This window comes from Protopterus annectens, chromosome 11.part0 (genome assembly GCF_019279795.1).
Source record: "Protopterus annectens isolate FY-2018-M chromosome 11.part0, PAN1.0, whole genome shotgun sequence".
Classification (NCBI taxonomy): domain Eukaryota; kingdom Metazoa; phylum Chordata; order Ceratodontiformes; family Protopteridae; genus Protopterus; species Protopterus annectens.
Genome location: NC_056745.1, coordinates 1062095080 through 1062113244, shown reverse-complemented (window position 1 = coordinate 1062113244; position 18165 = coordinate 1062095080). Strand labels below are relative to the sequence as shown.

The 18165-nt window shown below is 36.5% G+C and overlaps 1 protein-coding gene across 1 annotated transcript in view; it reads left to right on the top strand.

Moving 5' to 3' along the window:
• LOC122815696 (mucin-19-like) overlaps positions 1-18165 on the top strand; it is a 1162279-nt gene that overhangs the window by 643575 nt on the left and 500539 nt on the right. Inside the window, exon 16 of the mRNA XM_044088411.1 lies at positions 9230-9356. Coding sequence (XP_043944346.1) covers positions 9230-9356 — 127 coding nt within the window. The remainder of the gene's footprint in view (positions 1-9229; positions 9357-18165) is intronic.

The window sequence follows — 18165 nt, the reverse complement described above, 5'->3', positions numbered from 1 at the left end:
GGACTTTTTGGCAGGGTCACCAAAGCACTGGATGAAAGCAAGACTGTGCACACAGCTTACCTTGACCTGGGCAAGGCTTTTGATACAATACCCCACTTGGACATTATAGACAAGCTCACTAATTTAGATATAAACCATTTTATCACCCACTAGATAGCCAACTAGCTCACTGATAGGACGCAAGAGGTCAAAATAATTGAGGTCCCCTCTAGTAAGAGGCCAGCCATTAGCTGAATCCTCCAGGGCTCAGTACTGGGCCCACTACTTTTTGGCATCTATTTTTTGGAAATGAAAGATAATCTTAAAGGTTTATGGCTGACTAAGTTTGCAGTTGATTGTATGCTGAGGTTATCATCAACTCCCCTGCAGATAGCAGCATTCTTAGAGAAGGCCTAACTATGACTACCAAATGGTGCCAAAACCATGGTCATATACCCAATGCTAAGAAATGCATAATTGTACTCTTTCTAAGTCAACCATCCTAGCTAGTTACCATGTCGATAATACAGCTCTAAGAGTTGGCCCAGTGGTTAAGGATCTGGGTACACACATAGATAGTAGCCTTATCTTTGACCATCATATGGCCACATTAGTGAGGGAATCATTTTATGTTGTGCAACTTATAAGTAAGGGCATGGCAACTAGGTATGAAGAAGTCATTATCTCATTGTACTTCATACTTATCAGACCAATCATAGAGTATAATGATCCCTTTGGTATGTACCTTAGCAGGAATACAGAATAGCAACTACAGCAATCTCAGAGATTTCTTACAAAAAGAATAGAAGGCAAAACAAACCCGTCTCATGCAAAGTTCAAACTCCACACTTATTAATATCCTGCATATTCTTAAGTCAAAAAAGTATCAGAAATACAAGGTCTTAACGACTTCAATTTTTCTGTGACTTAAACACAACATACTGGAGAGACAGATATGTGTCCTAGAGAATGCTCCTCCTATGGAATAGGCTTCCCATCCACGTGAAGCTGAGTTTGGCTACTATCTAGTTTAAGTACAACCTAGACAGGTAGATGGGGAATAGGAAATTTACACTGGGTCTGTCATCCATGTCCCTTATGGACAGAGGTAGGTTATAAATGTCTGACCCTCAGTGTTCTGTATGGATACAGGACATCATTATTATTTTGGAAAATTTTGTCTAGGCTTAGAAAGGCTCCCTGGGACATTAGTCTAGTAAAAATCTATGATTATATGTGTATTGTTGTCCCTTGTATGTAAAGGCAAACATATGATGACTGTTTGGGTGTAAAGGAATAGAGAAAAACACTGAAGAAATGTTTATTATTAAAAAGGTGGTAGCTATTGGTGACATAGGACTTAGTTTTGTAGTGGGATTAGCCACTACTATGGCATTAGCTACTCTTATGTCATGTACAAACATATAAGTGTTCTTATCTTGTTTCTTAACTGGCACAAAAGGTATATCCCATGGGATTTTAGTCAGGAGAATTATTCCTTGCTGAAGTAATGCAGAAATAACTGTTTCATTTCCTTTCTCTTCCTCCATTGGTAAGGGATACTGAAAACAACTAGTACAGATTCTGCATCTTTCATGAGTCCTGCGTCGTTTTCATGGGTAGTCCACATTTGTGGAGGAATGGTTTCCAGCCCCTACAAGCAAGTTGCATTAGAGGTCTGCTCTGATCTAAGTAGTACAAAGAATGTATCTTTGTCTGCACAAACATCATCTGAATACACACCCAAAGGAGAAGATTAATTTGAAATATCTAAAAGTACTTTATCTGATGTACAAATTACAGTACATTGCAGTTTATATAGTAAATCTGCACCTAAAATATTTAAAGGGTCAGTATTTCCTACAAAAAAGCATTTAATGGGCCTCTCTGAATAGGAATAGATTTTGTCTCTGGATAGTCCTAAGGAACTCGAGACTCCCACAGCCCGAACAAATCTTTTGGAAAGTTGGAGGTGTACTGCATTTGATGAGATGATCATATATCAAGTCGCTCCTGAGTCAACATCAAAAAGGAAGAGTAGACTTACATACTGGAACATTGACAAAGAGATCTTCATGGTCCACTGGTACCAAAGGCAATAACTATGTCTTCTATTCATGGCTGTCATGATACCGTTCCCACATTGGTGGCTGACAAGCAGTATTTCAAATAGGAGGATGTCCTTCCATTTGCTGTGGTGTTTGGATATATGGTGAATTAGTTGGCTGAGAAGATGGATCCATTTGCTGTGACAAAAGGCGTTCATTGTGCCAGTGTCTGCTCTGACCACAATTAAAACATGGTCTAATGGATTGCCCATGCTGCTGAGTCTGTGGTAAAGTAGGTGAGCAAAAATGTTGCTGATATTGTCCTTGGGTTTATTGTGGGAGGAATTTAAATCTATCTGTACATTTGGGATTTCTCCTCCCCCACCCCTCCCCTGTTAATCAGTGTTAAATTCCTGAAGTTGAACATCTACTAATTTCTAATGCTGTTCCTTTTCTTCTCTGACTATATTGTCTGCTTCATATTTGCTTGTTTAAAAATTTCATGAATACCTAAACTTGGCTATTGAGACAAACATTCTAAATCTGTTCCTGTATTGGTGGCAATAAGCCAGAAAAACTACTGACAGCTCATTGGCTGCCACTCCCTCGGTACGTTCAGGATCCCCAGAAAAGCTTTGAGTGCATTTATCATGCACAGGAGATACTCATCAATAGATTCATTCTCTTTTTGTAAAATAGCCTTAATTCTTGCACAATTAGGTATTAGATGGCATTCTATAGTGTTTGCTTCAATACATTATGTCTTGTAGTTAGAAACTCATAATTTATGTGTTTTGGAATATTATCTCTTATAGCTAAGTTTCCCTATATTTTTCTGAAATTATCTGAAGGTATGGAGGCATTTAAAACTGCTCATTACTCTTCAATAGTAGGGTTTTATAGCTGAGTGTATTCAACTGGCAGGAAGAGAATCCACAATAGTGTGGAACTCTACTGCAGCCCATGGATTCACTACCGTAATAGCAGGTTCAGTATCACTGATCTGGGCTGCTGCAAGATTAGGTACCTCCCTCAAAGGATGAATCTGAGTATCAGATGGTGAATTATTGGTGGGGGTGTCAGTATCAGTGGATGAATCAGAATATGGCCCATCCTCTAAGCTTTAGGAGGGAGTTTCCACCAATATTCTTCTCTGTCAATGATTTTTGGAAACTTTGGAACTAATTTAACTTCCTTAGGGTACTTCCTTTAGAAGGGGCACTTTTATTGGCAATTGTTTTAATTTACTTGTGCATTTTGTCCTAGATAAATGTTTGTGTTTTTAATATAACGGTCCACCCTTGGTCGTTATTCTCATTAACATTTGATCCGAATATAAAACAGTGTGTTGCTGTCACTGCTGGAAGTAACGTGGGAAATATCAGGGGAAATAGTAGGGGAGCTATCTGCAAATTTTTACCCTACCTGCTCTCCAGGAGAAGGAGGCTATCCGCTTCATAGGAAACAAGGTAATCATAAGGCGGAGGGGGAGCTGAATGAATTAGAGGCCAGTCACCATCAGAAGGTTTGGTTACTTTTAACTTTTCTAACTGCTTCAAAGGACAAAGACCCCAGGTACCATGAGATATATCTTCTGCACATTTCTGAAATGTATTTACTATTCTATTAGCATCCTGCAGCTGTGTTTTTAATCTTGCTAAATTATATTTAGAATTCTAACTACAGATTCCTTTTACTTATTTTTAGATTCTTCTTGTCATTCATTTAAAATGGAACAAGAGGCAGATACTTTTGTTTCCTTTCCGTTTCAGTTTTTATGTTTTTTTATAAAATAACATTACAAAAGTTCCACCTTCATTGAACTGCAGTGCACTATCATTTTTAGTGAGCTCAGACCACTTTACCAAATAATTGCATCTGGCTCGGCCATATTTACTAAACATGTCTGACTGGAGTCCCAAACTCAGCTCCTTTAATACACCCACATTCTCACCCATTGTAATTTCAATGCAATGATAAATTACCAACTTGCATAAAAACATACTATTGTGTAGTAATATGCAAATGTGATTAAAAAAAAAACACTCTCATTCTTGTTTTTATATGTCATTAGTTACACTGTCATGCAAAGGATATCTTATTCTTTGTTGTGATTAGAACCCACTGTCATATGAAATGTATGTGTTGTGACCTGAAATCTTAGAATTTTAAGCCACTCTCATACAATTTAATAATCTAGTATAAAGATTTTGTAGCAAAAGCTTACCTGTTGATTTTGAAGATGGAAATATATCGCTGTGCACTCATTCTAGAGATGTGACAGACAGAAAATCTGGCAATAATGGGCCCAGAGGTGATTTCTGCTGCAGCAACTCACAAATAGCTTGAGAAATCTGAGACTTCACGACCCCAAACTGATAAGGTACAAAATAATTGCATGCAGCACACTTTACCAGAATAGAATAATCTCCTTTATTGTAAAGAACACACATATGTGTGAGACTAAGCAATCAAGGTCCTGTCTCCCCGAACACAATACTGCTTCTAGGCAGTATATTTTTTTATCTGTTAAACTATTGCCACTCAACAGTTAAAGCTGAGAACCTTTTTTATTATTTTGCTTACCAAGAATCTACAGACTCCTTGCCTTTGCCTTTCCATATTAAGCAAAAGTGCCAATCTTCCATGTACAAATGTTCTGCATTGGCAATATTCACGTCAGGAAATAGATCATGAAAAAACTAACTTAACATTATCATAATCCATCTTGAAACAGGATGGAATCCAGAAAGCAAAACTATCATGTAAACACAGATCATTTTCCCATCTTTACACTTCTCCTTTCAAATAGGTAAGTACTAGGCAATCAGTCTGTGGACCATTACAAACATAGCCAAATAAACCCCTATTTAAAAGTTACCTCTAGCTTCAAGGAGGGCAAGACAAGATAGACCAGAGGATAATTTGAGTCTACCCATCCATTTATCTCAGTTAGCAAGAGTGCCAGTCTGCTTTACATACGGTGGTAGTTTGTTACAGAACTGCGAAATAGATTGGGATGTGAATCTATCATGCCAAAATGCCATATGTATCTGCTGCTGAAGGTTTGTTTCCTTTAACCTAGTATTTGAGGTGCCGTTAGTTCTGTGAAGGAATTCGAGGTAAAATAGGATTAAATATTTCATGGCTCAAAAGACTAGGCAAAGATCAATATGGAGAAATGTGTAAGAGGCTGAGTACAGAGAAAGGGCTAACAGTCTGTCCTGGTTACCATGATTTTTGAGGTTACTTGTCTTTTTACTTATAAATCTCAGAGGTCTTGTGTGATATGTTTAAACAAATACTTGTCAAAAGGTAAATTGTATTCAATAATGGGTCTGATGAGATATGAGTAAAGGGGAATTGAATTAAGACTTCTTGGATCTAGTTGAGATGCCTTTGGAAATTAGATGAGACAAATAAAAGGCCTTCCAAACTATTGTGGGGACATGCTAGTCAAATGATAAGCAGTTATCAACAACAGTGCCTAAATCCCTTAAAACAGTGTCTAATACATGGTAAGTGAAATGTTTTGTTTACCAAAATTATCTATACTACATTTTTTTACATTTAATTTGAAACCATTGTCCTTGTACTGATTATTGACATGGTCTGATCCATGTTGGAGCAATGGTAAGCCAGTTGAAGATCAAATAACAACACCCAATTTGCAATCATTTGCAAGCTTAGTAGTTAACCATGGGCCAGGAGTGCTGGCCTGAATGTTTAAGAAACAAATGCCAGACAGGAGAATGCCCAAAATGGAGTCCCATGGCTCACTACTCGTAACGTTTTACTTTCAGAAATGGCTACTCTAACCACATGGGCTTTGTCAGACATCCAGTGAGCTATCAGACACACAATATAAGGATTTATTCAGATTTGCAAGTCTATCAATAATGCATGCTTGAGGAATAGTGTCAAGGGCATTGGCCAAGTCTGTATGCACTATATAACCACTAGCCACTGCTTCAGTTACTTTTTCAAAGAAATGAATGAGGTCAAAGAGGTAGGACCTTGCTTTGACAAAGCCAAATTGATAAGGGTCCAGGGATAAGAGATTTTCAATGTCCAGATTAATGAGGTCTGAGATAATTTTCTCCATTGCTTTACATATGAGGCTAGTGAAAATAATGGCTTTATAGTTACCAGAGTCTGTGGTTGGGCAACCCTCGTGTTAAAGCATTGCTGTGATTGTTTTCCATGCTTAGGTAATGCTACCAGTGGAAAAACATAGATTAAAGAGGTCAAGAAGGGGTTCAGAAAAGCCATATTTGGCACTGATAATCAGGAATCCTGATATCTTATTCAGGCCCAGGGATAAAGTACTCCTAGTCTTTTAGAGGACTGTGAGAATTTGTTCCATAGTAATTAAAGAGCCTGGCTAGGATTGTGGAACCCATGGAATAGCTTTAACTGTCAGTGGATTGAAATTTGGACTAAATGCGTGATCTAGGATATTAAGTATTTCTTTTAGGTCAGAAAGTGTAGTATTATTGTGGACTAGTTCCAAACATTACTAGTTTTTAACTTCCTCACATAGTTAAAAAAGGATTTGTGGTTATTTGTGGTTTAGTGATTATTTCAAGCTCATACTCAGCTTTGAGCTTCCCAGTAGCTCTCCTAATCTCTTTTTATTAGCTTTCTTAAGTATACTGTTAAAGTAGGTAGAATTAGATCTTTTATAAGCATTAGGGATTTTTTTCTCTTGTTATATAATTTATTTATATGGGTATTCCACCAAAGGGTTTGTTTTTAAATTTCTCATTATATTTGTTGTGGATAGGGACTACTTTATCAATATAACTATTTAAGTGGGAGTAGAAAATAGAGGCGTAGGTAGCAGCTTGAGCAATATGATCCCTCTGAGTTGAATTACAGTAGTATTTATTTAAGTCATCAAGTAACTGAAGAAGTTTTGCTTTTGAGAAGTCCCTAAATACAGAGCTATTCACATGAGAAGGATCACCATTTTTAAATGCAAAGGTGACTAAATTATGGTCTGATTTGGTAAGCCTTGAGGATACATAAGGAGATGCACAAAAAGTGGCTTTATTTGTGATGACCAGATTAAGGATATTTAGGCCTCTAGTAGGATGGTTAACTATTTGTGAAAGAGAGTTAGCGTTTATAATGTCAAGAAAGTGCAAGCATACCTACCAATTGTAGTGTAGGTCAGCCACTTTATTAGTAAATACGTAAAGTCCCCTAGTAGAAATGTTTTGGGTTTCATGAGAATTTCAGATATTCTCTTAAGATAACTATCATGCTAAAAAAGGGACACAGAACATGCTCTATAGCTAGCTATGAAGTGATAGTTCATTTTGTTTGTGGTAATTTGGACTTTCTTGAGTTCAAATGTGGTGTCCCAAGGAATCTCTGTTGAGATGATGATATCCTTGACTGATACTCCCTCACAACTGGCAGTAGGTATGAAAATGTAATAGACATTACATCCAGGAACAGGAGTGTTTTCAATGCACTGAAACCATGAACTAATATCTGACGTTTCTTAGTCTTTGGCTTGTGAGGCTTAATAAACTCAGAGTAAGATGGCTCAGTGGAAGTGCTCTGTGCTGTGTGTGTGTGTGTGTGTGTGTGTGTGTGTGTGTGTGTTGTGTATGTGTGTGTGTGTGTGTGTATATATATATATATATATATATATATATATATATATATATATATGGGTCTACTTTGTTTCACTGCAAACACACTTCACTAAAAGTCATTTAATTGAAAACTCATTTCACTGAAAATCAGTTGCCTAAGCACAATTCACTGAAACTCACTTCATTGAAAACTCATTTGACTGAAACTGATTTTGTTGAAAGGTATATGCTTTGTTCCCCACTGTAGTGCAATCCTGGAGTTAGTATATATAGTTAGGAAGGTTTGTGGGTCACATATATTTATATAGGTTTACCTCAACCCATCGAAATTATGTTTCTACAAAAAGTAATTAGGCAATCCTTTTTTCCCGAAAGGGCATTTTTTTCAAAAATGCACTTTCATGAAAAAGCAACCAAGTGAAAAGCAACAGAGGTTGTTGCTTAGATTGTGGCATAGTGGGGATAAGGGAATATTCCCTTTTCCCCACTATAGTGCAATCTCAGAGTGAGAATATATAAGTAGCAGGGGGGGTGCAGGGGGCATACATGTGGTTAATGTCTTGTTTCTTTCTTTTGTGGTTTTTTTTTTCGCATAGTTGCTTTTCCACAAAAGTGCATTTTTGAAACAATGCACTTTCAGGAAAAAAGGATCGCCTAATTACATTTTGATGTGTCGAGGTAGACCCATATCTATCTATATCTATATCTATCTATCTATATATATATATATATATATATATATATATATATATATATATATATATGTGTGTGTGTGTGTGTGTGTGTGTGCTTGTGTGCGTGTGTGTGTGTGTGTGTGTGTGTGTGTGTGTGTGTGTGTGTGTGTGTGCTTACTGAATGTGTTCTCAGGTGAGAAGGCAGACTCTAATTTAAGTAATTACTTACACTTCTGACATACTGAATCATTTTCAGGTAGCAATAAACAGCTATCCATAAGTATGAGGCAATTTAAAACTTACTTTCAGCATAAGACAGACTAGGATAACTGAAAGGGTTACAAAAAGGTGATAAACTAGGATATGGCTAAATGAAAAAAATAATGAGTTGTGACTGCTGCAGTAGTCACAAGTGCAAAACAGAAATTTCAAAGTTACAGACTATGTGGCATAAATAAGGAAATCTATAACAGTGACACAGCGGCACAATAACTTCATCATTAGTAGACAGATAGGAGAACATACATTGTTGGAGGTAGCCTTGGAACCTGGCAGAGACTTTTCTTCTGTCCATGGTAGTCTCCATGTCATTAGCTTCTGTATCTGCCATGCGGGGGGGGGGGGGTTCAAAGGAAAGTCAGAGCCCTGTTTCTTTGTGACTCATCTGAATTTTCATTAATCCATAATCTTTCTCACATGACAGGTCACCTGAGGACTTAGGTGAAGTGATGGCTCCTGCTTCTCTTGGCACCACCAAGTGAAACATTATTTACTGAAGAAATTGACATGACCGATGTGTTTTTGTGTGTGCATGTGTGTGTGTGTGTGTGTGTGTGTATTATTGTGCAGATAATTAATTTACCTGTTTATACGGTTTTGCTGTCTACAAATCTAACTGTATTCTTCTGACCTCTAACAGAACTGCAAGAGTTCAACATCTAACAGTGATAAACCTAAGGAATCCCTATGTAATGCCCTAGGAAACTATGCTAAAGCTTGTACATTTGAAAGAGAATCTATTGGTGACTGGAGAAAAGGCATTTGTGGTAAGTTATTACAATAGCAATTTTAATTAAGTACTGCAATACAAGAGGCATTATTACTCTTGCGCAAAAGTAAATGTTCAATGAAAGTCAGCAGATGAAGCAGAGAATTATCAACCATGCTAAACTAGAAGAAAATAATTCACTGCTACAGATCCTGCTTGCTGGAGCATAAGTAAGGCAGATCTTTTAGAGGAAACTAAGCCTGTATAGTGTATGTTTTGCTGCAAAAATGTATTGTGATATTTGGCAGCTATATGATTAACTGTCAAACTAACTCTTGGAGGAGTTATCCTGGAAAGTGATTGGGAACTTGGTCTCTGGCTTTGAAGATGGAAACTTTTTTGAGGCACAAATGGGAAATGAAGTGGCCCACTTCTTTATTCTCAAAGACCAGTTACTAACCAGTACAGAACTCTGAATTAACTACATAAAATGCACTCTTTTATAATAAATAGTCCATATAATTTTAGCCATGGACCAGATGAGAGAGAGAGAGAGAGAGATAGATAGAGTCAAATACCTAAACATTAAATATTTTTTTTTAACTTTTAAGAGGGTTGCATTTGCTTCGTATCGCACATTCCCCTTAAATGTAGATACAACAAATATCCCCCTTCACCACCACCATTACCATTACAATTCATTGTCAAATGTTTTTTTTTTAATATAAATAATGTAATGAGCATATTTTTAGCTGAACTTTTTAATATTGTTTGATAACTTTACTTATGGAACACAAACAGGGTGGAAAAGTGGAGTTGCTTAACAGAGAAACAAGAAAATGTTAGTTTAGAATGAGGACCTGATGAGTAAGGTCTCAGTAAATGTTTGAGTTTAAAGGATCGTATGTAGCAGTTGGGACTTTGATTGAGAAGAAGCTTAATAGTCAGTAAACACAGGGCCCGAAACAATACAGATAGTTGTATATGCCCCCATGGCATAACAAATGAAGCTGGTGTTTAGTAAAAATGAGGCAGTATTAATAAAGTCTTGCATACTACATACAGTGACATTGTGAAGTCTTGAATAGTGTGTAGTGGGAAGGTGATTCACAAAACACTGCTTCTCAATTGTGGAGTGCCAAGAGCTGAGCATTAGTGTTCCTTAACTGATTACAAATGTGGCAGTCTAAGTATGTGGACTTTGTAAACTATGCCGCTGCTAAGCATAGGTGTTTTCCTGTTATGGAATGTGTGCAGTACAGGCAATTCCTACTAATTTTTACTAAAGCACTTGTGTGATGCAGGTAGACAGGTTTTAGACACATTATATCTATTCCTTCAACAGAGAATGCTGCATCCACAATGGATTGGACTATAGCTGCACCTAACTAAATGGGGCATCTAACTGCACAGTTTCAGAAGGCAGTGATTGTAAAACTACATACATAATAGCTTTGCTAACATTGCAATAGAATATTGTACTTAATGAAATAAATTAATAATTATATTTTAATTAGACAGTAATCAAATTTCATTTTCTGATAATTTTATATGAAGTTGTAATTATTTTAGACATCGTCATAAAAGGGTCAATATATAGCAATTAGATATCATCACAGTAACACACCACTTTATCTTATCGTGTCTGGAATATCCAAAATATTCCAGCAGGTGATATTGCATAGCATGGTGGTAAATTGCACAGGGAAAATAAGGTAGTAAGAAAGTATAACTTTTAAGGTAAAAATAAGTGCTTCATAAAACACTCAGTTATGAGATATCATTTTGCTTAGACTTTTCTTCTGCTTTTTTTTTTTTTTTTTACAGAAACCAGTGTATAGAGAAAACAACTGAGAAGTTACTGGAAAAACTCAGAATGTCATAGCAACAGGGCTGCTTATTAAAGTGTTACCACTTATCTTAGTTTTAGACTTTACGACCTGTTTTAAACAAATTATGTTGTGTCGACACATCTATCCTGCTCAGTGTGTGAAAGATACATTCTCACACTACTTAGCAGCAGCAGATATAGCACAGTGACACGTCTACAAATGTTACTTCTTTCAACATAGTTACACTTTCACCTGAAGTGCACAGAAATAAAGTCAGTGTTTTCCCAAAAGTTCTCTTCTCTTAAGATGGGGTTTCAAAAAGAGCTACTCTGAGAGTTTGGTGGAATTAAAGGAATAGTGTAATGCTTTTAGAATTTTTAAAGGGACAATGTAACAAACTCAGATTCTGTAATATGCATATTTTATTTATTTTACATTTGTTTAACGGGAAATGTCCGACTGGGCCAGGAACCCGTTTTCAGCAGATAGCCGGGGAGAAAAGCTTCAAGAGAAAAAATATATTGTTAGTATACAGTAGAATATATTTATATATGATGCAGCAATGAATGGATATAGAAGAGTATGACACAAGGTGGCAATTAGGCCTCCAACAGTATAGGAAGTACACAGAGCAGCAAGTACCTACATTACATATAGGATAAATTTGAATAGGCATAGATAGGAATAATAAAAAAAATGTTGCTTATTGTTTTTAACAAGGCTGATTAGATTAGAAATTACACCACTGGCAATGTATAGATATACACAGCCACAAGTGCAAACATTACAGTTCAGTGTACATGAATGGGAATAGACAGATGATAAAAAACTTTTTAATTTATAGTTTTAACATGGCTGTTAGGTTAGAAAAGACATACTTAACATAACAACTATGTAAAAGGGAAACAAGAGAGTTTTGGTATATATAAGAAAGTTGGTCTCAGTAGGGTAAGAAGGAGGTGTGGTAGGTAATAAGAGGTTGATGTAAGTAGGACAGTAAAATTAACCAGGAAATGTGCAGGAGCATAGCCAATAACTAGTAATGTGTTCTTTTAGAAGTATCTTGAATTTGTGACCGTGTGTGTTGTTTAGGATGTATTGGGGTACTGAATTCCAGGTTTTAGACACTTTATTAGCATATAGGGAGTCTGCATTGTTGTTGATGGATTCAGTTACCTTTGGCAGAAGTTTATTGGAGGACCTTAGAGATCTGTGGATAGTATTTGTTTGAACTTGGTCTTTGAGACAAGGGCAGTTTTCAGGATTGTGGATGATGGAGTGGGCAATGGCTAGTTTGAAATGCAACATTGACTTTACAGATTTAAAGATATGTGACTGTAGCAAAATATAAATGAGAAGACTTTTAGTTAGTTGGATGCTTGGAATAGCAAACATCTTTGTGCCTGCAAAAGCAATCCAATAGTCCGATGATCACAGTGTGCTGCCATTACTTTATCTGATGTCGGGGTATGGCAGGGACTGGAAATTTGCCCTTTTTCTATTATGCATTATCAGAGTTCTTTTTTAAAAGTTTTTTAGATATTATGAGTTTTGATATTTTTTGACTGATATTTTATGTTCTTTTTTTGAATGGTCAATTATGTATATGACATGTATACCCATATCTATCTATCTATACATATCTATATATACATTTCATATATTTAAGTGTGTGTATTACAGAGATATATAATTGCAATATGTTTATGTAAAGAAAGAAAACATTTTGTGAATTACCTTACAGTAATTTCTTTTTCTATACAGCCAGAGGGATGTGCAACTACTTGCAGATGGGGCGGGTATGCAGCATACTGCCATGGGCAGTTGTGGGCAGGAAACAGCTTAATATAGAAAAAATGTAATATGCCTATAGACAACATACATGTGTTAAAAAATTATACATCAGTAACAACAAAAGTTGCCTGAATTAAGCACTGTTGTGTAAGTATTACCACCTACATGCACTGGTTTTCAAAGGAAGCCTCAGAAATGCAAGCAATATCATAATACATAGGTAGTATCCTTCATGCAAGTCTTCAAATTCAACAGACACACATGGCAGGAGCACTGTAGATGTTCATCATATGAAGCACTGCTGCTGTAACCTTAGCTATATGGGTTATATCCTGTTAAGGATATAACAGCCGGGTAGCTTCCAAGAGTTAAAGGTGCCTTCCATACATCCAAAATGTTGACCAACTCAAGCAAAACTGATGAAAAAAAAATGGTTTGGATGCCAAACACTTCAGATCTTTCCTGCAGCCAAAGACTACTCTTTTTGTGGACCTTTGAGGATCGATGGTCAATTAATGCTTCTCCAATACTGAGCAGGTAAGTTCCCTTCAGGGAAGAATCTTCCACATTTTAATTTTATGACAGAAAACGAACTTTTTCTGTAAAAGTATTGTTTTTAAGCTAGGAAAGAGAGTTTTTACAGAATATCACGTGACTTTTTATCACTTTTTACTATGACAGATACTTTTTACTTCTGAGGGAAAAAGTTGTTAAAATAATTTAGTTTTTCCAGTCTAAAAGTTATGTTAAATTACTTTTGGGGCTGTGGTCAGTGTTTAAAATGCTTAAAACTGTTTTTTTGGGGTGAAAAAAAATCAACTTTTTTAATATTTACCTGTTTCATCAATTACTACTGCTAAGGTTCCCTGGGATTCAGGCTTGATTTTTGGCTTTACGGTGGAATAACCTAATGGTTCCTTATTTCTTTCTTCTTTTTCTTCCAGCCCCCCCCCCCCTTCCTTCAGCTGGCTACTAAATTGCCCAAGCTGGAGATGGTTGACTCTGCTGTGGCCATTTCTGGTTCCTCCAACCTGTCATCTTTTTTCCTTGGCTCCTTTTGGTATAGTACCTACAGCAACCATGAACCAGGAGTTCGACATATCCTCTTCAGCTGTTGAAGTAAACTTGTTGGGCAAGGGAGAACTACAGTTTTAAAAGAAAGAACAGAGAATATGTCTCTGCCTAGCCAGACTGGGATGCTATTTACAGTGAGGTTTTGTCTGTCAAAAGTTGTTCTGATTCTTTATAAATTCCTGCCAAAAAGAATCAAAATATTAGACATTTAACTTTGTCTGTCTCAATTACCTTTGACAGGAACGAATTATTAGTCTTAGTTCAGGCTCATGTCCCTACCAGTTCTGGTGTTACTGGTAAGATTAAAAATAATTTTTCACTTTCTAAGAATGTTCAGAACATTGAACAGGAAAATGATAGTGAGGGGACAACTTCAGTTTTTTTCTATTCATATTTCTGATAATTATTCTGAAGAAAGTTTCTCTTCTGATAGAAGGATTTTATTTTTCTGCAAACATACCCAGAATTAATCATTTGTTTCAGTGTGAACATAATGATCTTCCACTGTCATATGATTTGTTACAACTGGAATTTCTTGAACCTACACCTGTTCCTCATGTTCTTCCAGCATTGAAGGATATATTTATTACAACATGTAATCTACATGATAGATAGTATGTTGACCCTAAGTAAACAGATAGATTGTATGAAGTTCCACAGTCTTTTAAATGTTTATTTTGTAACCCCATGTGACGTCTGGTTAACATCTCACTGAACTGCCACCAATCAGTGATGTCCAGTCAATATACCACCAAACTGCTAACAATATATGATGTTCCCTTACTATCCTGGGTCAGAAATTGAGGAACTTCTAAAAAAAAAAAAAAACAACTAGAGACTTCACAATGCGGAGAATGTGAAGTTCACTCATTGAAATATGTTATGCAGCTATTTCACTAATAAAATTCAAACTTTAAAATATGAACTACAAAATAATAAAATAGAAGGTAGTCCACAGATGAGTTAAAAAATGGAATAGCCTTTATTGAAACACACAGACAAGTGACCCTAGTTGATTATAATGAAAAGCATTAAAGACATTCAATAATTTATATGTAAAATCAGGTTATTTGGTGCAAGGGAGTGGTTACAGATGGTGGTTCTGTTAAGAGAAATAAAAGCATTAAACTCATTCCTTTATCCAAGTCCTCCTTTCCCCTTAACACCATAGTGTAAACTGAGACTGTGCTTCCTCATAACTGAAACTTAAAAGCTAGAGACAAATTAAAATATATAATATAAGAGCAGCTTATTAATATAAGAACAACTTAACCTTAGAACTGAAACTTAGCTGATGAACTTCCATCCTCACTACTGACTCCAGTGTTAGACTGTCACTTAAATGGAAGTAATATTTCACAATTTCCCCTAAGAGCAGAACAGGAACATGCTCTTTAACCTGGAACTGGGCTGTATACTTCTGCCCACCCCTAATGCAACTCCTTATTACACACTCCAGAGCAATGTGTCCCAGTTTAAGAACTCTGATACACTCACACTTAAATAAATTGAGTCTCACACATACAAACACTTCTTGGAAAGCCTGACATAGATTTCCAGCTGTGCCCCTTCCCCAAATGATATGGTAAAATGCTGCCACCAGTCAGAATGTCTACATGCTCTTTCAGAGGGGTGTCCAGTTATTAAATTTAGATATCAAAACAAATGGTAGCAAATTACCTAAAGCAGCCAGGGTCTTAGAGTGGCCCAGGAATTATAAAAACAGGTATAGGCACTCACTAAAGAATACACTGATTGATCAGCCACAATATAAGACAATAAAAATATTTAATAATGAGCAAAATGATTAAAAATGTAAAAAAAAAAAACGGTAATTTCAATAAACAAACAGAATTCAATCACCAGAAAAATGAAATTGAAATTAATGTTGAAGGATAGAAATTCAGCATTTAGAAAAACTGTAATTCGCTATAATTTCTTATCTAACTGAAGAACACTGTCCCTGAACTAAACTAAATATTACAAAAGAGCAAAGGCAGGATTACAGTTCTTGGTGAGCCCTTTGGGCATCAGCTATTCCACTGCTCAGTACAACTGTGATCACAACTCAGCTATGGACAACAGCTGTTGTCTTCAGCAGGCACTTTTATAAGCTAAGTTAACTTAATGCACTGTTCCAGTTCTTATTTTCATTTCACACTTTAAAAATCAACAAACAGCTGTTCTTTTAAAGTTCATTCCTGTCTTTCAGTCTCTTGACAGTAAATACAGAGCATCTGAATACATAACAATGACATCATCTGTAGATCAGCTGACTCTGAGACAGTCTGCATTTAGAAACTCCTGTACAAACATTTGCAGTTAGACATGTAACAGAACACTGTTCAACTTTTTTAAACATCCTGTACAAATACTGTATTAGTCAACATGTAAGAACTTATTTACAATATCATAGCTAGTCATGCTGGCACATAACACACACAAGCTGATCTGAAATTATGTACAAAACCTCAGCCAGACATGCTAGTAAAGATGATAGTGTCAATTTCTTCACATCCCAGATCAGTGCCAGCACTGATTTCCTTGGTAAATCCAGCTGCTGCTGCTAAACATCTGGTAAATGTTATTCTCTTCCACTCTGACAAGGATGGGAAAGTCACTGAAATATTTGGTGAAAAAGTGTTTTGTCCCGATCCGCTTCAATAAATACACCACACCAAATGGCATTTGATGACCTTTATTAAATTTCCATAAACATAACTTTATTAAGCAATATTTTAATTTATTGATCACAGCATGAACATCCATATAACCATTTACTAGGGCAGTGTAACTTCGCTTACCATAACCAAATAAACAGCGTCCTCACCTCCACTCACTTATTTTACTTATGAAGCAGGTTCCTCACCTCTGCTTGCTTACTTTACTTATCAAGCAGTGTCCCATCGCTCACTTTCATTCCCCAACTCATTGAATTAACCATCCAGCACCAGAGGGGGGACAGAAGAGGAACAAACCTACCCCTCTTCCCTGCCTAAACACCAAACCTATAAATGTAATCACACAATCCCGAATGTTCCTAAGGGAGGGAGGGTGGGTAGCAAGTTCATGCTAAAATTTGATCCCTAAGCCAGTTATACTTAAACAAAACCAGTTAAGTCCCTCCTTGCACTTTCCTCATTTACTCCCAAACCTCCTACTTTCCTAATTTAATCCTTATATTCCCACCACCCTAACCTTCTTCCATTACCATCTTAACTCTTATAACAATTCCTACTTGACCCTTCCCTGAAGATGTCCCTGGACAAATTGGTTTGTCCCCAAACCTCATATGTTCCAATCTACTTCAATAAATAACCCACACCAAATGACATTTGATGATGTTTATGAGCAACATTCTAATTTATTGATCACAGCATGAACATCCATATAACCATTTACTAGTGCAGTATAACATTGCTTACCTTGACCAAATAAGTAGCATCCTTACCTCCACTTGCTTATTTTTACTTAAGAAGCAGCGTCCCCAAATCCGCTTGCTTACTTTACTTATGAAGCAGTGTCCCACCACTCACTTTCATTCTCCAAACTCATTGAATTAACAGTACAACACCAGAAGGGGTATAGAAGAGAGACAAGCCTGCACCTCTTGTCCACCAACTAGCTTGCCACAAGCTGTTTCCCTTCATCACTCTAAAACCTTCAGCAAAATTTCCAAACCAAATGTAAGTGTACACTAAAGAGGTCAAACCAAAATCATCCAGGTGTACCCCGTCATCACTAAACCAAACTGGATCACTGTCATTGACATCCCAATGCCCTATCATATAACTGCCCGAAGCAGCCAGTTGCCTAACTATGCTAACATTAACAAAGCAATGAGCCCTTATCCAAAGCCAAAATAACCATGGTACTACCTCCGACTATACAATACTCCTCACTACCAAATGTAGCTTCCAAATTATGCCTTGGTTGTTAGCTGCCAAATGTACTACCAGGACGGTAAAGAGTTAAATGCCACCCAAAACAGTGAAAACCCAAATTCAGCCCATCTGGTTTAACTGCAGTCCCCTTTTGCCACCCATTGTATACAAGTATGACCAAAATGAGATTTTCTTTCCTAGAAAATTAATTTAATAGTAAGCCACTCACTGTACCCAATAATCTGCTATAGGACAAGAAAGCACTGGATGACCAACAACCCAC